At 37.4% G+C, this 27,500-nt stretch overlaps 3 protein-coding genes across 3 annotated transcripts in view; 1 reads left to right on the top strand and 2 right to left on the bottom strand.

The window, feature by feature from the left end:
- LOC136827758 (uncharacterized) overlaps nt 1-3,029 on the bottom strand; it is a 23,901-nt gene extending 20,872 nt beyond the window's left edge. The window contains exon 1 of the mRNA XM_067085220.1: nt 2,768-3,029. Coding sequence (XP_066941321.1) covers nt 2,768-3,029 — 262 coding nt within the window. The remainder of the gene's footprint in view (nt 1-2,767) is intronic.
- The window catches only part of Rev1 (Rev1 DNA directed polymerase), a 571,847-nt gene that overhangs the window by 382,943 nt on the left and 161,404 nt on the right, over nt 1-27,500 (top strand). The window lies entirely within an intron of this gene.
- The window catches only part of LOC136827757 (uncharacterized), an 18,616-nt gene continuing 11,911 nt past the window's right edge, over nt 20,796-27,500 (bottom strand). Inside the window, exons 4-5 of the mRNA XM_067085219.1 lie at nt 21,231-23,471; nt 20,796-20,932 (exon numbers count right to left, since the gene is read on the bottom strand). Coding sequence (XP_066941320.1) covers nt 21,274-23,471 — 2,198 coding nt within the window. The 3' untranslated portion in view covers nt 20,796-20,932; nt 21,231-21,273. The remainder of the gene's footprint in view (nt 20,933-21,230; nt 23,472-27,500) is intronic.

The following is a 27,500-nucleotide window of genomic DNA, read 5'->3' as shown; positions in this document are numbered from 1 at the left end:
GTTACCGATTATTCCTGCAAATGCGTTAACCGTATGAATATAGCAGATGCTAGTAAGTAATGGTATTTTGCTTCCGTGGAAAATCGGAATCCTCGACATTTATTTTTACAACAAAATCGGCGCACAGAAGAATGCCCCATTTGTTGAAGGACTCGCCACCGCAAGGCATGAGAGGTGACATTCTCTTGAGTATTTATTATTATTTTATTACCCATGTGTGGACGACTTTTACGCTATTTTGAAAAGTGTAATATCATCCCCGTAGATTTTTTCACTATCTATGTGCGTATCAAAATGAGAAATTACTCGAAGTAAATATTGCATAACATCGCTACGAAACCAGCATTAACCCAAAACCAAAAGTTCTCCAAATATTTCTGTTAATTGTGTACGCAAGCCTCCACTGTAAAATGTCCACTTGTAAAAAATTGGAATAATGACATGTAATTAACCAAACTGCACGAGAAGAAAAATTTTAAAACATTTAAGAGAAGGAATAAGGTGCTTGCTTAAAAGTAGCCTCACAGCCCCAACTTAAAAATCATAATCCATATATATGCATTTCATTCCAGTGCTACGGCCGAAATGCTGTAGTTGGAAGACTCAAGGAAATCAGAGCTTAAACTTTGCAAGGCACCTTCAAAACTGGCTTTCAAAAGTTTCTCATTAGGATCTGAGTGTAACAGACCTTAAGAGTCTCTTGTAAATGGTAATGGGTTGCAGTGAGGCCTGAGATGACAACAGAGTGATTTAAAGATAGAGTTCTACCACCTTTTACCGTCTCCTCAACTAAATGAATTTTTAAGGTAGTAAAGAACGTCACATTCCACCTTAAAGATGAGGGTACGGGGTCATTTCAGGTATGAATATCGAGGTTAAATATATTATATTTTTTTATATTACTGCTTTGCGGATTACGAAGCCAGGCAAACTTCACAGGTTATTCCCTTCAACTTTCTTAAAGGAAAAAAAAAATCATACTTCCCGATATACTGTTTATCTGTTGCTCGGTAAGCGATACGCAAAACCGTCAATGATCTTCAAGAGAAGGTCGCTCCACTGCCAATAAAATCTGTACGAGCAGGTAAGACGTTAGAATTAGCAATTTTTTTCTCGCAACAATAATATTTTTTCTTTTTTTCTATTTCCAATAAACATGGTGGGATTTCCAGCGGAGACATGCCACCCCATGCCATCAGAAAAACTGGGCAATAAGCAATTACACTTTTTCACACACAACTTTTCTTACCACATGTTCCAGGAAAGATACCAGTTCAATACCCTTATTGCCGTCTCTTATTTATACTGTGCATATCGTACAGGCTTTACAAGTGTCAGAAAGACGAATTTGCTTATTCTGTTCCCTTTGGAAACTACTGTCTTATACGAATGTTCTGGCATAATGCCTATCAGGTTATCATAAAACTTCTTGCACCATCGCTTCTTTTTTTTTTTAAGTAAATCGTTTTGTGTGCATGAATGGAACTACCTATTCTTTGACTGTTCTTAATATGGTTGTCTATTTTTTCTGTTCTCTCTCTCTCTCACACACACACACACACACACACACACATACACACACACACACACACACACACACACACATATATATATATATATATATATATATATATATATATATATATATATATATATATATATATATATATATATATATATTTATATATATATATATGTTCTTCTTGGAAGTTTTCTTTAGAGTTATTGACTCAGTTTGTCTGATTTATGACGATAATGATAATCGAAGACTCAAAGCTCAGACCGATACGATACCCTGAGAAAATAAGACGAGTGCGCTTTATTATGTTATGAGCTGGATGGCGCGAGCTACGCTGCGATGGAACCTGGCGCTGCCCGTCATGTCTCCCCTACCCTCCCGATCCCCTACCTACCCTGCCCCCACCCGGGTCGAACAAACAGGTTTCAAGGAGGAGGGTGGATATGTCATGTCTCCCCTACCTAACCGACCCCCACCCGGGCGGACAAACAGGAAAGATCCACTCGGATTTTATTATTATAGTTAGATAGATGTAAGATATTTCTGACGCTGGAGAAAAACGCAATTTATTGTAGTCTGTAGTTTTTTTTTTTTTTTTTGGGGTCTGCCATCTCGACTGTGACAGATTGGATACTGAGGTGTTCCCCCGTAGACCCTCTTAGATTATTGATTTAATCCTGGATTACGTGTTGTAATAATATTTGGCTCTGTATTTGCTTCGTGACTTTTAGTACTTCTACTTATTTTTGGTAGGCAGGAAGAGAATGGATGCGTTGTTTCAATCTGATGTCAAGGTTTTCTCGCCATTTACTTTCTGTGAAGTACATTGTGTCGCGTGCCTCCAAATTTTATTATGAGAAATTATATATATATATATATATATATATATATATATATATATATATATATATATATATATATATATATTTGGGACTGGAGTGGCCTTGTAGTAACTAGTGTATTCAAAAAGCTTGAGAAGATTGAGAAGTAAAGTGGCCATTGTAACTATTACTCACACACACATTCTTAACTACTCTATATGCAAACAGGAGCATGGTACTCAAACTTTCGACCTCCTCTTCTTTTGTTTAAAAACGCACAAGTTATTAGGAAAATCCTTTAGCTCTCTCTCTCTCGAATTTATTGATGCTAGTGGTGGGGGCCTCCGCCGGGGATGCTTACCAGCCCTGCAGGAGCCTTACCGGGAGGGCTTCCCTCCAGGGGTGCCGTCCCTCTTTGAATACATACCCAAGGGATGCCTTCCTTTAGATGACCTGGCCCCCAGCCCCGAGGCGAGGACAGCTTTCTCCGATGCTTCCCGGCGGGGCCGGAGCCCTGCCTCCCTCCTGGGAAGGCTGCCCTTGTGGAATATCTTGCCGTTGGAGGTCCCTGCCTCCCTCTCCGAAGGCATCCCTGGGTTAGGAGCTGGAGACCCTCCTCGTGGAATCTCTTCTATAGGAAGTCTTGGAGGTTTTTGCAACGAAATATTCAGTAAAGTGCTGTTGGACATGATTTATAACACTTAGCGAGAGCATTTGAAACAAAACAAAGTAATACAACTTACATTTATTTGCACAAACACACGTCTGGGTATATATGTGTGTATTTATGTATGTATATATATGTGTGTGTGTAGAGACAGAGAGAGGAGACATGCATACACACATATACATGTATGTATGTATGTATATTACCCACAATAAAGGAGCCCTTGAATGCTAAGCCCACAGAAAGAAAGAAATAAAAAACGAAAGAACAGTTCAAGGGTAAACGCGAGAATACGTTACATGTCGGGTGTTAGAAGGTTACGTGATAGGATGAGCGACCAAAATAGTCCTTGGAGAGAGAGAGAGAGAGAGAGAGAGGAGAGAGAGAGAGAGAGAGAGAGAGAGGGCAGGCCATCGTGAGGCCATTTCGTGTAGGGAAACAGTCAAAAAGCGAGGTAAGAGCGTAGTCACTGACCAATGGATTTCCTTCGATTCAGTCCTATCGAGGAGGGAGAAAAAAGATGGGGACCACAAATATGAGACCTATTCCCTAAACAGAGACGAATAAGTCTAGCAAAGCTTTAGCAACTGATTTATAGATTTGGTTTATCCATTTGTTGATGTCCCCGTAGGGTGGCAGTGTCGTCAGTGCACCTTACATGGTGGTAGGCATTACTTAAGGTTCTTTGCAGCGCCCCTTCGGCCTCTAGCTGCGACCTCTTTCATTCCTTTTACTGTACCTCCTTTCATATTCTCATTCCATCTGACTTTCCACCCTCTCTAACAGTCGTGTCACGGTACAACTGCGAGGTTTTCCTCCTGTTACAACTTTCAATCCTTCCTACTCTCAGTTTCCCTTTCAACACTGATTGACCTCATAGATCCCAGCGTTTGGCCTTTGGCCTAAATCCTATATTCCAATTCCAGTTCCATTTGTTGATGTGCCCTTTCCGCAACAATTAAAAAAAAAACATAATCACCCAAAATATAGATAGAATTTAGAGCTTCAGTTCAATTTTCATCCAAAAATAGTCAAAGAATTGGGTGGAAGGAGAGACTGTGAAATCGATCAATACTCTGCTTGGGAAGAATTGAGCAGGACTAAACTTCGTGGCCTTCTTTGCACCCAGCAGCTAGAACCAGCTTTCATTTACTGGGCAGTGTAGACAAGTAAAAATTAATATCATTGTCTATATACCTTCAAGGATATGGCCAAATGTAATTAAACTCTCTCTTGCTATTTACTTATAATTTTCTAGTAATATCTTTAGAAAACAACCTCACGTAAAATTTTGATTACAGAACAACTGCTTCTCTAAACGCCCATGGCTCATATATATATATATATATATATATATATATATATATATATATATATATATATATATATATATATATATATATACATATACATAAACAGCATATATATTATATATACATATATATATACACGCATATATATTTTGTATATTAAATGTACATTTTTTTTAAAAGGTCCATAAAGGAAGCAAGAAATTTTAATAAGCCACTATATTTAGGTCAACAGTCGTCCACCCTCGTCCCGATGGAAGATGAGAGAAGGTTACAGAGAAGATATTCATATGGATCAATATTTTTTTCTTGTGTTTTGTTCTTTGTAGGAGATGGACTACATTTATGATCTCAGGGCCTTGGATCACAGCGTTCTTTGGATTTATTTAACGATGGTTATCTGACTGTCAGTCTGACTGGGATTATTCTATTTAATAAGTGAATTCAGGAGGGTTTTGTCAGTGATGTTAGCCTTCCAATGCCCTGTGACAAGTTCGTGCTACCTGCTTGTCTTATGATGGTTGATTCCAGAATCTTCCTCCTGTGCGGGCTGGGACTTTTAGAGAGTAAAGATGACTCGCTCTGGTTAATGAGATGCCCAAATTTTCGAAAGTGGACGAAAATCCCCTAATTTCTGGGCCATACCAAACAGGTCTTGTGTTCTCATATTCTTAAAGTTCCAAATGGATAATTAACACATTTTCTCGGGATAGACAAACCTCCAAAGATCTTTTTGTACCTTGTGAGTTTTATTACTTCTGACTCGAAAATATCTCGTTCGGTAGATTCATTGCATCTAATAAAATAGTTTGAAGGATCGTGTACAGTACCTGCATATACAGTGCATTTGGTGTTGGTCACGTCCCAGCGAAATATTACGCTGTTCTGTTCTTCTTGCAATATGTCTTCATGCTTGTCTACCTCATGATATTAAAAGCTTGTAAAAGGTGATTGAGTAGTTAGGTTGACTCTAATTGGTTAATTCTTTACATACAAAGGTTTAAAGCGTATAGCTAAAAAGAAAGAAGTTGTTTAATCTGTATATTATATATATACTGTATATATATATATATATATATATATATATATATATATATATATATATATATCACTTTTATATATCACTTTGGCTATTATGAAAAACTGGTATATCAGTTAAAAGTGATTTGTAGATTGTATTTACATAATATGTATACACACATACATACATACATATATTTAACATTTATTTATGTATATGCATATATATACATTATATATATGTACATATATACATATATGTATGTCTACGCAGACACACACACACACACACACACATATATATATATATATATATATATATATATATATATATATATATATAAAGTATATATATATATATATATATATATATATATATATATATATATATATATATATATATATATATATAAGCTCCTCAGAGATTAAAACCTATTTCTTCCCTGCCCTGTCTCCTGGTAATGTGTGTGTGTGTATACAGTATGTATATGTATATATATATATATATATATATATATATATATATATATATATATATATATATATATATATATATATAATATATATATATTTATAAATTATATATATGTATATATATATATATGTATGTATGTATGTATGTATGTATGTATGTATTATGAATTGTGTACGCTTTGAGAAGGAAGACAGGGCAGGGATAGAAGTGGGTTTTTGCGAGAGCTTCTAGTGAGCACTGTACAATTCCCAGACGAATGTAAACAGCAGACGAGATTGAATGGCCAACTTCTATTCATACGAAATCATCTATGAATAGGCGATGGAGTGGCTGAGTTATGAATGATCCCCACCCCTAAGAAAATAAAAAAATTATTACGGCAGAATAGGAAGTCAATTGGTTTTACTTTAGTGTTGATTCCAGTGTGAGAGGCAACCTAATGTCTTGTGTCGTCTACGCCTGAAATAGAGAGAGAGAGAGAGAGAGAGCGAGAGAGAGAGATGAATGTGGCAGATCTATTTTTTAACGGATACGTTGCTGTAAGAGTAACTGTATTGGATAAGGAAATAGAAGAATGGCAGCGGGTGAGAAGTCAGTCATTAGTTGTGAAAAATTCATCATCCGCCTAGACGTAATCTCCATGTTGGCCATTAGCGTTCGGTAATGGCGGTGTCACGGCGGCAATTGTATGATATTTGCTGAGTACCATTATGGCTCTCTTGTAAGATTTCGAGAACTTTTGCGTTATGAGCAGACTTTCAATTAGAAATTGCCGGTACCAATAGGATTAATTTTTTGCCATACATGTAGATGACCTCGCCATTAATGAATGTCATTCCTTGACCTTCATAGCTACTCTAAGAGATATCTCTCTCTTTTTCTGCTTTTCTCTTTGTCTTTTTCAGAAAAGGGAAGCATCATAACAACGTTCAGATTTTATTTACATTGAGTAATGCGTATTTTTTTAATTGTTCTCCTTTATTCTTTCCGTTTAGATGTTCCTAATCCGTCTTTGAAGCGCAGGATAAACATTCTTATCGAGCGTAATTTTTTCACGTTCATCATTATGGTTCCCGATGTCTTCGGAGTTGTCCCCTTCCTGGTCCTAATCACAGTTTACTTCATGATAAATAAATTTTCTTCAATAATCCCAGATTTCATGAAAATGTATGGCCGTAATTAACGTCACGATACGGACCTTCCACTTATCGACCAGAGAAAATGTGTTTGCTGTGTAATGGGTTACCGATGTTGTTTTCGGATTGATAACACAGCTGTTCTCTTAATTCGCACAGCTTTGTTTTCACTGGGAAATATGCTGAAGAAATTACGTTATGGATTTATGTATTCCGTTAGAGTTTGTTCAGCTGTCTATTTTATTTGCTTGCACATTTTGATTTTCTTTTATACATAATTTATATTGAGTGGTCTATTTTATTTCCTTAAACATTTTTATTTTCATTAATATATAATTTATGTATTAGTCTTCTTGATTACATTTATAACAAATGTATTTTCAATATCATTCAAGTTTCTAATTAAACTTGCCTGTGTCCAGGTTTAAAAGGTCATTTATCGTCCATAATCAGTCTGATTTGTCACCTTATATAAAACTGAACTGGCTGTAAAACACATCAGTAGCTTTTATTGGCTCTCCTACGAGTAGAGTAGGTGAATGTGTATGTATGTTGATAATGAAGTGAAACTTGAATATCCACTGAAAAGATTCAGTTCGCAAAAGGAAACATGTAATTCTCTGTTAGTAGAACTTTAAGACAGGAACTAATATTTAGTATAAATTAGTACTTGTGTTAAAATGAATATTAAAAACAAGGCGTAGTATTATCTATATATATATAAAAATGGATGTATGTAACAGTCTGTGTGTGTGTGTGTGTGTGTATGTTCCATATACACTCTGAAACGCATTGAGCAATTTCAACCAAACTTGGTATACATATGACTTACCTTCTGGGAAAGAACACTGCAGGGGTAAGACATCACTGGCACCAAAGGTGGGGGTGGGGGTGAAATGTAAAAATTACAGAAAACGACAGATATTAGTGTGTAATCCATAGTTTTCGAGGTCACTGAGATGAATATTGACACTCCCGATGCCCTTTAAGTCCAAGTACAGCCCCGATAGGGAGGGGGATGGGAAGGGGGTGACATGTAAAAATAACCGAAAGGACAGATAATAGTGTCTAATCCAAAGTTTTAGAGGTGTCGCTGAGATTAATAGTAACACTCCCGATGCCCTTCAAGTCCAGGTTCACCGCTGATAGGAAGGGGGATGTGGGAAGGTGGTGACATGTAAAAACAACTGAAACGAGAGATATTAGTGTCTAATCCATAGTTTTCGAGGTCCCTGAGAAGAATAGTAACACTTCCGATCCCCTTTAAGTCCAAGTTCAGCCCCAATAGAGAGTGGCTTGGGAAGGGGGTGACATGTAAAAATAATAAAAAACGACAGATATTAGTGAATAATCCATAGTTTTCGAGGTCGCTGAGATGAATAGTGAAATTCCCGATGCCCTTTAAGTCCAAGTTCAGCCCTTATAGGAAGAGGGGTTGGTGAGAAGGGGTGAAAAATAAAATGTAAAAAATTACTGATATTAGAGTCTAATCCACAGTAATGAATTTCAAAATACAATTTAATAATATTATGATTCCAGAGAATCAAGACTAAATTGTACCAGGAATTAGAATGACTCCATCGAGCATCACCGGTCATGGTGTGCGCGCTATTTGGTTACTTGAGTGGGATCGAATGGTTGTCGCTGTCGCTCTTTCAACTGACGGTCAGTGAGGTCTCTGGAGACCGGTAGTTGCCATCCCTGCCTGCGGCAAGATGAACCAGGGGAGAATTAGTTATTATTTTTGTAAAAATTAAGTATTGCTGTTGTTACTGTCTCCAAACCAAAGAGATGAAGTTGTTGTTGTTATTATTATTATTATTATTATTATTATTATTATTATTATTATTATTGTTGTTGTTGTTGTTGTTGTTGTCTTCCAAAGCATAACTTGCCCACATATAAAAGAAAAAAAAAAGAATAAGAAGGAGAATGGAAAAAGGAAGAAGAAGAATAAATGACAGAGAAATGACACGAATAATTAAATTCTTCGTCGTTGCCTTCGCAAATCCCCCAGCTCACCTCGTGAGAGCGCCTCCTCCTTGTTCCTGTTTTCCTGTTTTGACCGAATGTGTTCTTAAAGTTGTGTTCCTTTTGCTGGGCTTTAATACTCAGCAGTGTTAAACTTTAAATAGTATTAGACTTTATTTTTTATTATGCAATGTAGGCTTTGAACAGCTTTAATGAGCAGGTGTAAATTGAATTCTTGTGATAATAGATTGTAAATGGTCTATTAACGACACAGGAATATTTTGAATAGTCAGTGAAAAATAGTTTAATTGTTATAAAAGTAAAAACATTTTCTATGGAACTGTTAAAAGTTTGGACTATCATAAATATCAGTTTAATTTCTTTTAACCTCACTCAGAATATTTCGAATTTCAGAGATAGTAAGTTGTGGATCACATTTCACACATTTATTTAATATAATTTTGTCTTACTATGTCGTTAAATGCTTTCGTAAATAAATGTGATATTTTTCATTTTAACTTCAATGTTGTAAATTTCGGCAACAATAAAGGATGGTATTTCACATATCATCTTGCTTTCCTTAGAAACGGTAAGAAAATCGTAAAGACGTTAAGGCTGAGTAACGCGTAAAAAAAAAAATCAACGTCATTCAACTTGAATGGAGTTTCACAAAGAGATTCCTCGTGGGAAGAAAGCGTGCTTAAAGGTAATTATGAATGAGGTCATAATAATAAAATAAATAACTTACAAATCCTGCCATGACCGCCACTTTACTGTTAACGTCCGTAGAACTTAAATGGTTTGCATATTTCACTCCAGTGTCACGCAATGACTGCCAGACTTGAAACATGACGATAATGGTGCGCTTTCATTAGGTTCGTTAGAAATATTTATTGTAATGCATCAGTTATGGTGTGTGTGTGTGTGTGTGTATGTATGTGCGCAAGAAAGAGGGAGACAGAGAAAATCTTGATTTCATCGAATTTAAGATAAATAAAATAAATAGAAAAAGTGAGAGAGGAGATTTAGCATGACCGAACTCGCGATGATTTTACACACATATCCACACACGCACACATACATGTATACAGACATACTGTATACACATATTATATGTATGTGTGTGTGTGTGTGTGTGTGTGTGTGTGTGTATGCTGTTTGCGCGCGCTCATGCATGCATGTTATAAAAGCTAATGGTTTAGCAATCTTTCACTGTACCTGTAAAATGGGGCTTATCGAATCCGTCATTACTCATTCTTACCCTCTTCTCCTGCCATAAGGTACATTTATTAACTCTCTCTCTCTCTCTCTCTCTCTCTCTCTCTCTCTCTCTCTCTGTCATAACTAAAATGGTAGCGTTGTCATTAATACTTCATTGTTAATGAGAGTTATTAAACTGACATCCACCCAACGTTTGATTGCCAGAGACGTTATGTGTAATTATCAGAAGCGTAAAGAGACGCAATTCGCAAACAAAGACTTCAGCGATACACTTGACTCGACAATTTGTTACTTTTGTCACCTGAATTTTTATAAAGCAAGACTTCTAGGGACAAATAGGCTACGATGAGAGCGGTATATGACTGCGACAAAATGTATATTTTCTTTTTATCGTTGTTATTATTTGTATTGTTTTCTGTTATTGTTCTCATGTAAATTTAGACAGTTGTTGCGTAAGTCATTGGCCTTAGAGCAATAATAATAATAATAATAATAATAATAATAATAATAATAATAATAATAATAACAATAATAATAATAATTTTCATGCTAATATCGTAAGCTATCTTTTCTGAATAAGGGTTTTTTTTTCTGGCTCTCTGTTTAAGGAGCTAGTGACTGCATTGCGCTAATCAGTCGGTGACCGTTATTGATGCGACCGCAGTTGATTGTATTAAAAACAATGCATAAGTTAATCTTCTTCTAACCCTCGTCAGTGACGCTACCAAAAAAAAATTCTTGCAGTGCCTACAACAGAATGTATCACACATTCTACTGTTCAAAAAAGACGATTTTTTAGATTACCGTAAGTGTCTGGAATATTTGTGAATAAAGTGTCCAGCTGAAGAAAAGTATTCTTTGAATTTAAAATGAGTCTGGATAAGAGTTATAATCAAAATAAGAACATCTGAAGAATTATGGGCCGGCAGTAAAATAGCTCATAATTACACGGTAATTGGGATTTGCAGTAGTCAGTGCAGCAAACCATAAACTGACAAATGAAAAGCTGAAGGCGAAAACAGTCCTTATGAAATGAAAGTAGAACGCATTCTCACAGATATGTTTAATTTTTTAATTTCATCGCTTTAAATTTCAGGGCATTTTTGAAGTTATTTTTTATTTTCGAAACACAACAAGCGTTCAATCCCAGGTTTTCCTCATCTTGAAAATATCTTTCCCGTCAAAAACTGCGACAGTATTCAATTAATTTTGTAATTATATCGTACTTACGTCGAGTACATTTTCTTCTTCTTCATAGCCTTGCGCAAGAATTTCTGATAGTTAAACGTGGAGTTCATTGTCCTCAAAATTTTTGTGCAGTCGCATGAAAAAGTCAACATATGGATACAAATCGCGTTGTATATATGATTATTAGTAATAGCGAGTGCAAAGTGTTATGGAATGAAGAGGAATACATGCCTTCAAAAGGTACGTAACCCTGGGTTTTGACTGATATGACAGTTGATAGTGGTGGGCGTCACTTGGATTTTTGTCCTTAGAGCAGGTGTTTCACTTACTGGGTCAGCTCGTTTGACCTCCCTTTGACCCGTTTTCGCTCACAACACACCCTGTGGTGTGTTATAAGTTTTAATGATGGGCTTCATTGTTTATTTTCAAAGTCGCAAATTCCCTCTTTTTATCTGGTCTTTGAGATGACGCGAAGCATCCCGTTCCAAATGAGATCACGAGTTTCATCTCGGACGTCCACGTAGCACCTGCGGGACCGTCGCTTCTCGCATTTACCCAGTGGAAATCAGGTACTCAGACGGATTGGTCTGGTCACAGTTTCTCTCCTTGTGGTCGCTTGCTTCCGAGTTCTCTCCAGGCAACATTTTCCTGGTTTCATTCGACCTTCCCTCTTTTCAGAGGCTATTTATCGCTTCCTTCGGTGTTGCGTCCTTTCCTTTTCCCTCTGTGTGCCTTCCAATAGCATTGAGGTCCTCGTCGTTTCCATCTTTGCCTTAAAGAAACAGAAAGGAGGAGGAACAATTTCCAAGAGATGGTGCTGTGCGATCAACAAAACTTCCAGCGGCGTTCAACAGTTGGCCCCACTCTGAGTGGCTCGAGAGGTGTATTATATGGTCAGTAAGCTGCTAGCTAGATAGTCTATGCATAATTCGATTCGCTGGACTCGTTAGAGTTTCCGATGTTCATTTTCGTGCAAATGATTTTTTTTTTTTTGAGCAATCTCATGCAAGTCTCATTTCTTAGTTCTCTTAATTTATTTTTCCGTTGTGTTCTCTGTTTGAACAGCTAGGTTTATAACATTCTTTTTTTCCAGCTAGGTTTCCAGTATTATTATTATTATTATAATACTACTAATAAAAATAAGATTGTTCGCTGTTAATGTAAGTAACGGAATTCACCATGCCATTTGGCCTTTTCACTGCGTATGACTTTGTGCCGACATAAGGCCATCTTGATCTAATGACAAAATTCAATTATCGCAACGCCATCTGTCGTCGTCGCACAAGCATTAATTTTTGTGGCATCCTCTTGCATCGTGTCTTCAGATGTTTTCAGATTTTTCTTTCTGTTTCCGCAAAATCTTGAACTCCTAATGGAATTCAGCTTGAAGACGAAAATGCCCGAATTCACTTTCTCCAACTGTTTTTAACTACCCTACGATGCCACTTGTGGGTTTAAGTCGGTCAGTTTTTGGTGACTGACTTGAAGGTCTTTTTTTATATTTGTCATAATTTTCACAACCACGATACAACCAAATCATCGATAATAAGAGAAGAGGTTTTCTCTCAGCCTCTCATTGGCTTGTTTCGCTCCGATTCGAAACGGCGGCGCAAGATTTTTTTTCTGCTCCAAGGCTGCTGCTTCCGCACTTCCAGTAAAACATGTCATAAACACACGTCGGGAACATATCGCATATACATATCACGAACAGGTTGAAAAGAAGTCATCGACCGTAAGTGGAGAATGAACATTTGGCAAATACTGGATAATAGTCATATGAAGCACAGGTTAGTCTTACCATTAAGTCGTTGACTTGTATTGAAAATGTTTGCCATATAAATGTTTATAACATGTTTTATTGCAGTGTTGATGCACCCTTAGAAACCCACGAGAAATGCACCTTGGCTGGGAATTACTTAACCACATATTGTACTGGAATTTTGGAATGACCTCTGACATTGTTATAAAGTCTGACAGATCTTCCTTAAAAACGTTTTGGTGCATCAGACATGGCGTTCAGTGTCGTATATTATCGTGATTGTAGGCTTCTTAATTTATTTACTGTTTTCTAACACCCGATTTTTTAGCAAATATTTCCAGTGACTCGGACATTTTATTTTTTATTCACGACTTTTCTCTTTCTTTTTATTTATATCATCGTAGAACACTCGTCTGTCCCTTCCGTCGTGCGGCATTAATAACCGTTAATATTAAATATTTTTTTCATATTAAGATTCAAAGGCAGGAACAGCCATTGTGTCATATTATGTCTGAGGTAAATAGGAGTTTAATGTGGCAGACATCAAAATAATTAACGATTTTATAACCATTTTGTCAGCACATAAAACATTAATTTAAAAGAATCTAATTTGAAAAAAAATTAGCTTCCCGCTTAGAAAAAGCAATAACACTGCAGCACCATCAACTTCCAAATCGAGCAAGTATTTTTAAGTTACACTTACCAGTAATGGCGTAACAAATATAGCAGAGAAGCAGTTGCAGCAGCCTCTCTTTCATTTTTGGTCTGTCTTTAGGGTGTATCGTTTGAAGATGCCGTTTTGTTTGGAAGCTACAAAACTTTTGGAGTATGAATGTCCATTGGCCTCGAAATGCACTTCGCCCCGAGCGCTTGTTTCTTCCAGTCGAGGTTCCACCAGCTGCGGATCATAGGTTCCACCAGAAACTCGATGTTTCCCGAAGCTCAGTAGCAGACCGGCTGTGAGTGGGAATTCCCCTAACCAACCACTTGTGGCTTTCTGTTTCACCAGCGGAGTTGGTGTCAATTGTCGCCTGAGTTGCAGATCACCTGCGGCTCTTAATTCCGCCAACGCAAGATGTGGCTCTTTACCTCCACCAGCGGATCAGATAGGTTTATGGTACTCTGAACCAGCTGAGATTGGGAGTTCCACCAGCAGACCACCGGTGCATCCGAGGTGCACCATCGACCCACAAATCAGCTGCAGGAGAGCAGTTGCTACGGGTTCGATGGCCACAATCGAACTGACCAGCGAAGGGATCTTCGATGTCTACATGTTCCCTCCTCTTATCTCTTCGAGGTCTCCCGAGGTCACAGTGCAAGTAGCCCTGGGTCAATTCTCATGCATAATGTATCAATGCCTCTTTTTTGTTCCTTCATGTTGGGCTTCCTGCGCCGTGTGAGTGTTTTCTTCGGACTTGTCTGCCCTCAGTAATAACTTTTAGGCTGGATTTGTTTTGCCAGAAATTTGTGTTCGTTTTCGAATAAGGCGAACTCAGGATCACTCACTCGCTCTCTCTGTTGACTTTTGGCTCTCGTTGGGACCCATTACCGCTCGCACCAGACCCTTCAGTGTCATATTTTCCTACAGTACAGTCATGTGCATTTTTAATGCTCAAGTAAAAGTTGAAATCATCTCCCCTCTCTCTCTCTCTCTCAGGCATTGTAATGAAATATTCGTATGCATATACAATTACAGTTTCTGTTAGTCTATCCACAGTACAATCCTTTTTTCTAAAAATCCAGGGCGCAAGTAAATAGATATATATATATATATATATATATATATATGTGTATGTGTATATGTGTGTGTGTGTGTGTGTGTATATGTATATATATATATATATATATATATATATATATATTAATACTCATGTATATCAAGGGAAATCTAACGAACGAACTAATAACTGTGAATAGCAACACGCAAGGGAAATCTAGTCCAAAATATAAGAACAAATAAGGCCGTCGAAAGTAACTTGGTATTTATTGGTAAAGCAGTAAGAATAAGCTTAATTCGCACCACGAAGCTGTTATTATTATTCAGTGAAGGAATGCGCTACGTTGCAAGAGAAATATAATCACCATTTTTTTTTTCATCTCTGGAAGAAAAAACCAACAAACGTCTTGTTTGTGTAAAGAAAAGCAGGAATTCTGCCTGAACACAATGATAACACCCCGTTTGTCTTGACCAGTACCAAGGAAAAAAACAGCGTTGAATGAGTTATGATGTCAATGTACGTTTCGTGATATGAACTGATTTCGATACGAGATATGATTATGAAATGTAGCGCTCCTTTTTACCCATGAATGGAGAACAAGGCAAGCTGGACAAGGTATAATATCAATCAACTTCTTGTATCTTGTCGGCGTTCGTGGTAGTGGTGCATATGAACACGAGAACTGCCAACTACGTACGGTTTTCTCTCTTGCGTTATTAATGTCTACAAATCAGGATAACAGAAAGGTGGAGGACGCCAAGAAGGAAATTGCCTTCGTTTTTCGTACTCTTAGTAATGTTCATGTGTCGAAATGTGTCTGCTTTTTTTTATATCTTTTTGTTTATTTCTTACCAATTTGTTATTTTCTTCTCTGTTTCATCTCTCTCTGAGATCTCTTTCTTTGGCCATTATATTCTGCGGAGATTGCTGTGCAAGTTAATGGTCTTTTAGGCATGAATAGTTCAAGTGTTTGCCATTTCGAGTAATAATGATGATCATGTTTTTACTTTTGATGACATGTTACAGAGCATGGTGGCTATCTGAGAAAGAAGAAAAGAAAGGACAGTATTTCCATTGATTGATTCAGGTCGATTTTAGAGAGTCAGTCTCTTAATACACACACTATAATATATAACATATATATATATATATATATATATATATATATATATATATATATATATATGTATATATACATATATATATAAATATATATATATATAAGATACATATATATATATATATATATATATATATATATATATATATATATTATATATATATATATATATATATATATATATATATATTATATATATATATATATATATATATAGCAGCGAAGGGTACACACATACCTGAAGGATGAACAAAGTATAAGTGCAGTAGACTATCTAAATCGCAGAGAACGCTTGAACGTAAGTTCCCGGTCCATGGGTGTTGAACAGTGAATCCTTGCCCTTGGCTGAAATGGCTAAGGACCATTCGTGCCTTTTTTCAGTTGCTTTCCATTTGCAATTTGCCAGAGGTATGCAGTCTATTAACTAACCATACCCGGTTTTCGAACCAACCACATCCAAGGTCGCAAAGGCATTGCCCCTTCCCTGACCTTTATGCACTCTCAAATACTACAACAACAACAAATACTATTACTTCTGAAGTTGTTTCTGAGCCAAGAACAGCTACTGCTACTTGTAAGGGTACTACAAAGATAAACGCGCATCCACAGTTCCTATCGCTAACGCTGTTGCCGACAGCGTATCGAGTTGTATCCGGTCATCTGCTTTCACTGTCGTCGCTAACTTAGTTTCGTCTTTTTTTTTGAACTGTGAGCCACAGAGTTTTGACCTCTGTAAATTTTTATAAAACCAAGCTCCGTGAAAGCTTTGTTTTGAAATAGCGATATATCTCATAGGGATTATTCAGTTCTTAACTACATAATTCAAAATCAGTCTGTTTGAGTTTAGAACTGAATTCGAGTAAGCCAGGTGTTTCGAATCACACCTACGTTGAAAAAATTCCAATAAATACATTGAATTAACCTAATAGACCTAGACGCAGAAAGCCCACAATATATGTACATCTTTTGTCACTTTTTTTTCGCTCCTTGAAATTATAGCAAGCGTTGGCAACACGAGACATCGTTGAAAAGACAGTTTTACAGCTAAAAAAAAGTTAAGTATATCTTAGTTTAACCAGACCACTGAGCTGATTAACAGCTCTCCTAAGGCTGGCCCGAAGGATTAGATTTATTTTACGTGGCTAAGAACCAATTGGTTACCTAGCAACGGAACCTACAGCTTATTGTGGAATCTGAACCACATTATAGCGAGAAATGAATTTCTATCACCAGAAATAAATTCCTCTTATTCTTCATTGGCCGGTCGGAGATTCGAACTCGCGGCCAACAGAGTGGTAGCTGAGAACGGAACCCGCAGTTTTACAGCTGCCGATATCATTTCTCGTTAAAGTGATCGGTAAAAAATTACTAGCTTTCGACCTTCTCGCGTAATGATCGTTGATCGAGTGTTATTTTTCCTTATTTTTCTGTTTTCCCTCGATACGTAAAAAAGAAATATCCAAATGCAGCTATAAAAAACGCTAAGAAGACAACATGATAAGAATGAGACACAGAGAAATGCTTTCTTAATGTCAATTTATCTTTTGGGAAGTGAAACCGAGAGTCCAGGAAGGTAACTGGATCACTTCTGCCATGTTAGATTAGCGACACTGATGCTAAATATCAGTAAAGAGAAATAAATAAACCTATCGAAGCAAATGAAAGTGAAATCTGGCTTTCAATGTAGCTAAAGGTTTTTTATGATAGTTTATTCTGAAATACACTTGATGCAAGAGAGTGAAGAAGAAAAGCAAGGCATATATTATAATTCTGTAAAAGTCTCTTCACTAAAAGTGTGGACGAGAGGAAACAGCTGATAGAAATTTCCGTTTTCTGATCTCAAACAACGGACGTTTATATATGCAAGTATATATGTATATGTATATATATATATATATATATATATATAGTATATATATATATATAGATAGAGAGAGAGAGAGAGAGAGAGAGAGAGAGAGAGAGAGAGAGAGAGAGAGAGAGAGAGAGAGAGAGAGAGTATGGAACTAATCAGCATCTGAGCTCGTGTTTCACAGAAATAAATTTTTCTGACTCACATTGGGATCGAACCAAGGCCTCTGTAACGAAAAGTCAGGGTGCTACCAATTGACCCTGTGTGGGTCACTTGGTAGCACCCCGGCATTTCATTTGAGAGACCTGAGATCGATACCGATGTGAGCCAGAAATTTATATACGTATATATGTGTGTATATATGTATGCATACATATACAGCATATGCATACACACAGTATATATATATGCACAAACACACACACACACAATTCGAAGCCTACACTTATACGTTGAAAGGTTTCTTCTGCCTCTTAATGACAAAATACGAGGCAAAACTAACAATCGATGCAAGCTATACGAAGAGGGTTCGTCTGCCACTTCGGCGTAACTCACAGAATTGGTGATGAAGATCCATAACGGCTTTTAAGTGTTAAGATTTGAAGGATCCTTCTTGTCTCTTTTTATTTTATTTTGCTTCTAATTTTTTTTTTTTATTTTTTTTTTTTGCCATTGAAGGTTTCTTCACCATGAAAGAGCTGAAATGCTCCATGTTTCTTTTTGCATCGTCACCTCCAGAGGAATATGAAGTAGAAAAGTGCATCAGTGGTGAGCGTGAAAAATAAATAAATAAATGAATGCATACGGTCTACACAGTAAATCTTCAGGACAATTCTTAAATCACTCGGACTTTGTCAATAAATAATCGCTGGAAAACTTTTAATAATATAAAAAAGTCATACAATTCTTTGTCCAGTTCTTTTGGTATTGGTCACAAAAAATGGACCGAATTTCAACCAGTTATTAGTCAGCAAACTGAAATCTCTATATACCCATTTGGTATGACATTGTAAGTGGTAACTTAAATTCAAGAGATATGGTTACTGATGCCATGACCAAAATGCAAAGCAAGAATGTAACAACTTTCTTAGTCCAAAAGCTGAAAACCATGTAACACACACTCTTCCATCGAAATATTTGATATATGAAATAATTTCAACGAAAAGATCGGGCGTCTTCAACACATATTTTTATATAATATTGTTGTCGAAACTTTAGTTATGGTTAGTAAGATGACATTTAAGATTCTCCAGCGCATCGGAAACTGTGTTGCATATCTGTTATCTCGTCCACACAGGCTTTTTTTGTTTTTACCATGTTCGAGGAGTATTCTGATTTAAAGTACATAAAGCACATATGTAGCTTTAAAACGATCTAGTTTTACGGCGGTATTCTCTTCCGAACTTTGAATGTCAAAATGCTTGTATACTTACGTTTCATTTTTTCAAAGGACTGTTCAGAAAGTACTTTTTATTAAGACAGTTGTTGACTATAGTTGGGGCTTAACTGATAAGAAAAAACACTTTATCATACGACGCACATCCAGCGGAAAGAGGCGATCCGACGGCAGCACATGACAGAAGCTGAAACATAACGCGATAGTATTTTTGGTTCCAGCAAAGGTCCCGTCATGGAGGTGATGAAACTGAGAAGTAAAAGAAAATGGAGCCAGGTTCCTTCCTGGGAGACTACTCAGCCCTTTCGATACCGATATCTGGGAAAGCGTTACTCAGCTCAGAATGGGAGATTTCTCTGCTCCTAGAATTCCCGTAAACGAAGATTCCCCTTCAGTTCCACTGGTATAACGGAATTGGTTCGAGTTGTGTTTGACCCTTCATCATCGAAGGTCGCACATTTTCGGCGATGTAGTAAACTTTCTATTTCGCACATATATTTTTGTGATTTCCTTTTCAAATCCGTGAATTTTGTTGTCTACTCCCTAACAAATAAGCTTGCTATGTTCGACGTTCAAGATCACATGTGCTCTAAAGGTTCATCTTTATACACAATTTGTGCTCTATGACCCAAAATACTCTAACATTTATTGACTTTTGAGTGCTCTGAGCAGGGGCATACTCAGTTCTTGGTGATTTTGTCATATATTCAAAGAGATTCCGCTGTGCTGAGTGTATAGAGCACAACGGCAATGCTTCACTAGGTACTTGCAACAGTGCCCCGACTACCTTCTCTTCACTAGGGTGTAGATTTGGGAGCTAAAGCATACTTTTATATTTCGTTGTAATACGAGAAAACCTAGATGCTTGTGTCATGGGAATCATTGTGAAGCATTTCATCTGCTAAGGTTCGGTTCGGTTCGGTCTGTCTGTCTGACTGTCTGCCTGTGTCTCTAGCTATATTGCCTGATGGACTTTGAAACTCTGTAAAAGCATGGTTAACTGGCGTTGGATATTTTTTTCTTTTCCTTTGTCTTCAGATTTCCATTAATATTTACGGTTTAATGCAGTGCCAACATTATTCGTAACCTTTCAGTACAGCAGAAAAATTGTTTTTTGATTTAAAAAAAAAATCGTTGTATTAACCACTTTATAGGAAACATTTCCTGTTGAGTATTTGAGTATTCTTTGTGATCACTGTTTTCAGTTATTGGAATCCTGTAGCTAAGTATTTTTTTTAAGTTCCGTATTTAATTTATGGAATACTGTAGTTGAGTGTATAAATGATTCTTATGGTTCTCGAGTGGCTTATTTTTACAACATTCATTTGTATTTCATATCAAGAGTGTTCTCATAAGAGTTATCACAAGAAGCAGTACTCTATCATTAAGACATATTCAGGGCTGGGAGGCCACCATTTAAAAATTCAGGTATACTCATTTGGGTTTATTTCTTTCATAAACAGGTTTGCAAATCCTTATGAAGAAGAAGCATCTTCATTTCTTTGGTTTACAAATCATCAGACACAAATGGTTAGGACTACAAACTATGAATGATAACTATCAAATTAATACATATTTAACATAAAATTCTTGATTACTGGTGGATCATCATTCCCCACGGCTCTGGAATTTTCTGATTATTCTGGCGATCCCTGGCCTTTGTCCTTTTGACCTTCAAGTCCACCTAAGGTTTTCGACGAAGTCGTCACTTCGTAGTTCTTCGTCGACATTAAATCCAAATCATCTTAGAAACAAAGATCTGTAATTGAGTAAAAACAAGATAAATGTGAATTTTGTTGTTTTGTTGCATTTCGTGATATATAAAATTCTTTTGTTTTTTTTTCAAACATATTTAGAAAAAAATTCTGAAGGGGCAAAGTCCCTCTGCAGAGAGAAGAAGAGGGTGGGAGAAGATACATGACACATACAAACTACAACAGGAAGAGTAAATTGGAGGAACATTGCAAGCGTTAACTCACCTCCTCTAAAGGGGAAATAACTGCTGGAGAAAGATGTATTATGTTTATTATATCATAGGGAAAAAAAATGCCATTTACCTTTCGTTTTCCTCTTGAGATGTCTCGGAGATTCTGCCCGTGTTCACAGCTGGTCATCTTCAGTTCCAAGTGTTGAAGTTGTTAGCTGAATGTCCTTCTTCCTTACATTGTTCAAACCAGCTTGGCACTTTTCGAGAAGACTTGTCCACCTTTCCCTTTTGCATGAGAAGGCAAAGAAGATGAAAGTCCCCTGCAGTGAATTCATGATAACGAAAACATACTCCAAGAAGGTGGTGCCAAAATACCATGATATGATGTAAGTCGTCCAGGGAATGCCCATGATGGCAGCGAGTCTCAGATTTATCTTGAAAAGATTTCTTCTGGCACAGTTCTCTGACACATTTCCATTTTTGTGAGATGACTTAGAAATAACCCAGACTGTTCGGAGGAAGAGAAGGGTAATTATAAGAACGAATGTAATCACTGGATACACAAAGAACACTTGCAAAGAGTCATTTCCTCCAAACCAGCAAATACCTTGCCCTAATTTAGGAAGTAAGGATATGTCAATACCTTCAGGTTGTATGCAATCAATGGTTATAAGGACTGCGAGAGCCACTGCTGAGGTCAACCAACTAGAAATTGAGTAAAGGAGGAACCGGAACCACCTGGAGCCTTGAGCACGGTGAAAGCCTTGAGCCGTTTTTTCAAAACACCACCACGTGTCAAACGCTATGACACTCATCCAGCAGAAAGAGGCCATCCAGCTGAAGTACATGACTGAAGCTGAAACATAACATGCTGTTGTTTTTGATTCAAGAAAAGGTCCCGTAATAAAGGTGATATAACTGAGTAGTAAAGAAAGACAAAGTGAAGCCAGGTTCCTTCCTGGCAGACTCCTCAGCTCTTTCGATAACAGAGAGATTGCTAAATGAAGTAGGAGACACAGCATAGATACTGATATCAGAGAAAGCGAAACCCAGCCTAGGATGGAAGATTTCTCTGTTCCTAGAATTCTGGTCAACGAATCATCCCCAAGAGTTCCATTCATATGATGAATTTCATTTGAACCCCTATTTGAAGTAGTTTTGTGGAAAGGAACCTCATCATTAGTACTGTTCTTTCCATCCATCATCTTATTATTTCTTCTAGGATCAGAAAAAAAGCTATTCGGGGAATTACTTCTTTTGATACAGATCCCATCCCTGTAGCGACTCTCTGAAAACTGGCACAAAATATTCGTCTTTTCTTCAGAACAGTAATTGGGGAAGAAATCTTCATCTGCTTCACATTTTGATTTTAAATCCTGATTCTTCATGTCTGGAACTTCATACAGGATTGAAAAAGAGTAAAAGTATGAATGGCTGAAAGTACGTTCCTCCAGATGGCACAGTGGAGGATTGAAAACGTCATTACAAATTGCACAAAAGACATTCCTGTAACCGGTGCCATATCCTTCCACGGAGCCTTCAAAGGATTTACACAAATCTTCGACTTTTCTGTCATTCCAGTTGTCAGCACATGTATCTATCTCCCCCACACACCTGTGTAATGGTTCGTTTATCAAGTCTACAAAAATTTTTGGTTCACAATTCAAAGACATTACTTCACTTTTAATCATTACGGAAATTCTCCAAGTTGGAGACTCATCGGAGTAAGTAAGATTCAGGTCATTGCTTGTGATGTTCATGGTGGTCATCATGCCATTACCCATACTACAGTCAGAGCAGTTTTTAATTGCCCCAATACCAAGTACATTTTCCAGCTTTGATAGCAAGTGTTCCTTTACCAGTTCCGTAAAATCTGAATCAAGATGTGGGCGTTTAGGGGAATCACAACCAAAAATGTACGTCCAAACTTGGAAGTGTTCAGCATCGCGATTGCAAATGGCGCAATAATAGTTGGGATATGTAGTGTTGGTCTTTTTGCTTGTAACAGGAAGATGAAGAAGAGGTTCCTTGCTCTGAGAGAAACTCAAAGGAGAGGCCCTTTCACACAGCTCTTGGATCTCTCGATCTTTCCACCCGTCTGAGCACTTGACAATCATTTTTGTTTCATAGATGCACCTCGATCTTTCTAGGCTTCTTTTCATGTCTCTTTCCTCATAAGTAGGAGCATCATAACAACAGGTGCTGTATTTGACACAGTCATCTTGACATTCACATGCCTGTCGAAAATCTGCAGATTCGTATTGCTGTTGACAGCTATAGAATCCAGGGCAAGAAGTAGAGGTGGAGGACACAAAATCATTCATTGAAAAGGCTTCCACACAATTGCCGGCCACCACCAGCAAAATAACGCCTAACGGGAGCGCCATTGGCATTCACTTAATTGAAAGGACACTTTATCAATCACCGTAGACAGAATGTCTTCTCTCTTCAGGACCTCAAGCACAAATACCTCTTGCTTGTGGATGAGTAAAGATTACGTTGACAGGATGGGCGGGGAGGTTGCCATATGACGATCACTAGGGATACGTGCTTAATGATGGAAGCAAAGTGAATTGTTCACATCTACGCCTACCTCAAGCTGGCTATGATATAGAATGTTTGGAGTTAAATTCTACCCGGTAAACAAATTTTATCAAGCTATTTTAATGAACTAGGCTGGTTCTAGTTTATCTGCTGTTGCGTGGTTCTTACACGCGGATGTGACTAGGCAACTGGAACAAGACGGCAAAGGGGCAGAAGCCTTAACAAAATGATCTTTATGCTTTCTCTCTCAATGATAATAATAGTAATTATGAGTTCACAATTGTCATCTGTTTTTGACGTTGCATATACATCGCTCCTAATGCGATTTGTTTATTTAAAGGACGGAGGTCATGGTCTCTTTGCCTCTTTGCCAATCGACTGAAAACTTGAAAAAGTTTTCAGTGTTTTTCTCCACTTTATTCAGCTTTCGCATGTACTAACACATATTGTAGAAAACTGTTTTCCTCACTATTTTCCTCTCTTTTCCAAATATACTTAAGAATATATATTTTTTATAGAAATTATGTATTTCAAATAGTCAGCACATTTTCAAACTCGTTTAAACAGAGCTTCCTCTAGCCTCATTTACTCTATGAACTCCATGTCTGCTAGCAGTGCCTTTGTTTTATATATATATATATATATATATATATATATATATATATATATATATATATATATATATATATATATACTCTATATACTCTCTGATAGCTTACGGCAATTAATACGGACAGGTTTCACTCACAGATATCTAGTTTACCAGTGCCTATTATTCTTATCTGGCAGTTTATGTCTAAATACATGAGTCATTTCACATAGGCCTATCGCTTGTATAAAACTGGTCCTTCATGCCAAGGATGTTGGATTCCGTATGTGGGAAGGTTGGTCTCTTCGGTTGAGATCGTGTCGACCTTATGCCTGCACTGGTTGTGGTAGGGTCGATGTGGACGAGAAAGAGAATAGGAGACTTAACAACAACCATAGTCTCTTTCCTCCTGATTCTCGAAATGGCTAAACAAATACTAAAGATGTCTTAAACTTACAAAGGATTTTTGTACGTAGATATGCTTCTCTCTCTCTCTCTCTCTCTCTCTCTCTCTCTCTCTCTCTCTCTCTCTCTCTTTCGTTATCACGAACGGGAAGTAATGTCATAACTAACCACACGCGTTGGCTTTCTCAGAAATTCATCGCAATTCTACGCATATACTTAAAGTACCCGAGAAGTTAGAAGACGCTGTGTCAAACTATAAAATTCAAAATTCCTTCTTTAAGAGTCTAATGCATAAACAGTTTTGGGATACGTCATTTTCATAATTACACATGATATGGGTTTCGCATTAAACTTTTTTTGTCTCTTACTTCGGCAAAGGGTAATTCTAAGCCGGCTGTCCGCGGTGAGCTAGACTATGGCAGTTGACGTTCTCCTATGTTATTTCACTTGCTTTTAGAATGCGGCCGGCTGTAACTAAGCTGTCATTGACCTTTGAAACAGAATTTTAGGTCTAAGCCAGCATTCCGTCATTTCCCCCACCCTCCATAGCTAATACGGCAAAATTGTAACCAGGAAACACTTAAAAAAATAAAATACCAACATAACGTACCCTAGAGGTGTTTACTGGTTACAATTTTGCTGGAGGTGCTTGGGGGGGAGGGGGCTTGGCGCGGAATGCCGGCTTAGTTTACCCTGCGTTAGGTAATTCAAGTTAAAGTCTTCAAAGGTCAATTACAGTTTAGTTTGCCGACAAAATATTACTTTAAATTCTTGTAAAGCAAAGAAAAACGCCAATTAACTGTCTAGCTCATTCGGCTTAGAATTACCGGCAAAGATTATTTATATTTTGCATCAGTTTTTAAACATTGTTTTAGAATTCCATATTTTCTCTGGATAAGTGAATACTTACCGTAAATCTCTCTGTGATAACAGACAACTTTGAATCGGGCAGTCAATCAAACGAGCGATTAGCAAACTGGCTTCTCTTGTCTCATTGTCACCTCTTGCCGCTGTCACCAGACTCCCAAGTATCGTCACGAGAACTTATGTGCAACGACATTTTGCGGTGTGAATGAAATATAAATTGATATTTTCATTCATTACTTCGGGTTTAAAAATTTTATCTAATCGTACTTTTTAAATTTTGAACATAATTTAATTCATTCTCTACAAATCTGGAACAGTTTCATTTACTCCTTTTCAGTGCAAAATTTAACTTCATATATTGTCAAAAAATGTAAATCGATAATAAAAACAGCCCTTCGCTCGTTCCTTTCCAAAATCCATTAAACCGTTTGCAACTATTCTTTTCGAATGACCATTGAATTTTGATAAATTTGTATCATTCCGATGGAATTTTGATCGATACTTGATGAAGACTGGCCGATATATAACGAATCTCTTCCCTAGATTAGTGAAACACAAAACATTCGTTACTTTTCGGAGTGTGGAGACTAATATGGGTTAATAACTTTAAAAAAAATATCTGTGCTCGAAATGTCATCATGTTGACAACCTTATTCTCTATTGTTGCTTATTCTTTATTGTTGCCTGCTCTTCATTGTTGAACACATTCCCTCCTCACACATGATAGAGTATGCCCCTTATAAGTGATTTTTGAGCCTCTTTCATCGTTCCGCTTTTCGTAGGCTCCCTTTCAGAATGAAGACTCTGAAGAACAGACGCTCTCATCAAAGACGAAGCCTCGTGAGACGCTTTGCTTTCACTCTGGTGGTGAGGGCAATAATTATCCTAATAAAGAGTAAGAGATACAATTGCGCTTTTAATTCGACATTCGGATTTAACACTCAATAGAAGGCCTGCAATTATCTTCACGTTTTAAATGATTAAAAACCACCTTTTTTCCTCATCAACGCAAAATCCTTATGAAAGGCTTTGTGTTTTTTGTCATTAAAGCCTTATATCTATATGTATAAAAATGTATGTATGTATGTATGTATGTGTGTGTGTGTATGTACCAGAATAACTCTGAAACGCAATGAGCAACTTCAGCCAAACTTGGTATACATATGGCTTACTTACTATCTGGTTGTGCCCGTAGACTTAGTAACTTTACGAATTTACCATACCCAATTTCGGTGTATGTATGACTTACTATATGGAAAAGAATACTGTGTGGGTAATACATCAATGGCACCAAAGGGGGTGGGAGTTGGCAAGAGGGTGACAGAGAGAGTGAGAGAGAGAGAGAGTACAGGGAGTGTTATGGAGAAGAAAGAGGGAAAGAGACAGGGAGGGTTGGAGAGAGAAAGAGAGAGAGAGAGGGAGAGAAAGAAAGAGTGAGAGGGAGAGGAAGTGAGAGAGAGAGAGAGAGAGAGAGTAGAGGGGATGTTAGGGAGAAGAAAAAGGGAAAGAGACAGGGACGATTGGAGAGAGAAAGAGAGTGAGCGAAAGAAAAAGTGAGAGGGAGAGGAAGTGAGAGAGAGAGAGGAAAAAGGTGTGAGAGGGAGAGGAAGTGAGGGAGTAGAGGGGGTGTTAGGGAGGAGAAAGAGGGAAAGAGACAGGGAGGGTTTAAGAGAGAAAGAAGGAGAGGAAGTGAGAGAGGAGAGAGAGAGGGGGAGAGGAAGTGAGAGAGAGAGTAGAGGGGGTATTAGGGAGAAGAAAGAGGGAGAGACAGGGAGGGTTGGAGAGAGAGTGAGAGAAAGAAAGAGGGAGAGGAAGTGAGCGAGTGGGAAAGAGAGGGAGAGGAAGTGAGAGAGAGAGAGAGAGTAGAGGGGGTGTTAGGGAGGAGAAAAAGGGAAAAAGTGAAAGAGAGTGAGAGAGTCGAAGGTAGTGTTAGGGAGTAGAAAGAGGGAAAAAGAGAGAGAGAGAGAAAAGTGTATCAGTTGTCATTCAGTGTTA

Source organism: Macrobrachium rosenbergii, chromosome 42 (assembly GCF_040412425.1).
Source record: "Macrobrachium rosenbergii isolate ZJJX-2024 chromosome 42, ASM4041242v1, whole genome shotgun sequence".
Taxonomy (NCBI): Eukaryota; Metazoa; Arthropoda; class Malacostraca; order Decapoda; family Palaemonidae; genus Macrobrachium; species Macrobrachium rosenbergii.
The sequence above is the reverse complement of the archived record's forward strand: the minus strand, read 5'-3'. Positions and strand labels throughout refer to the sequence as shown.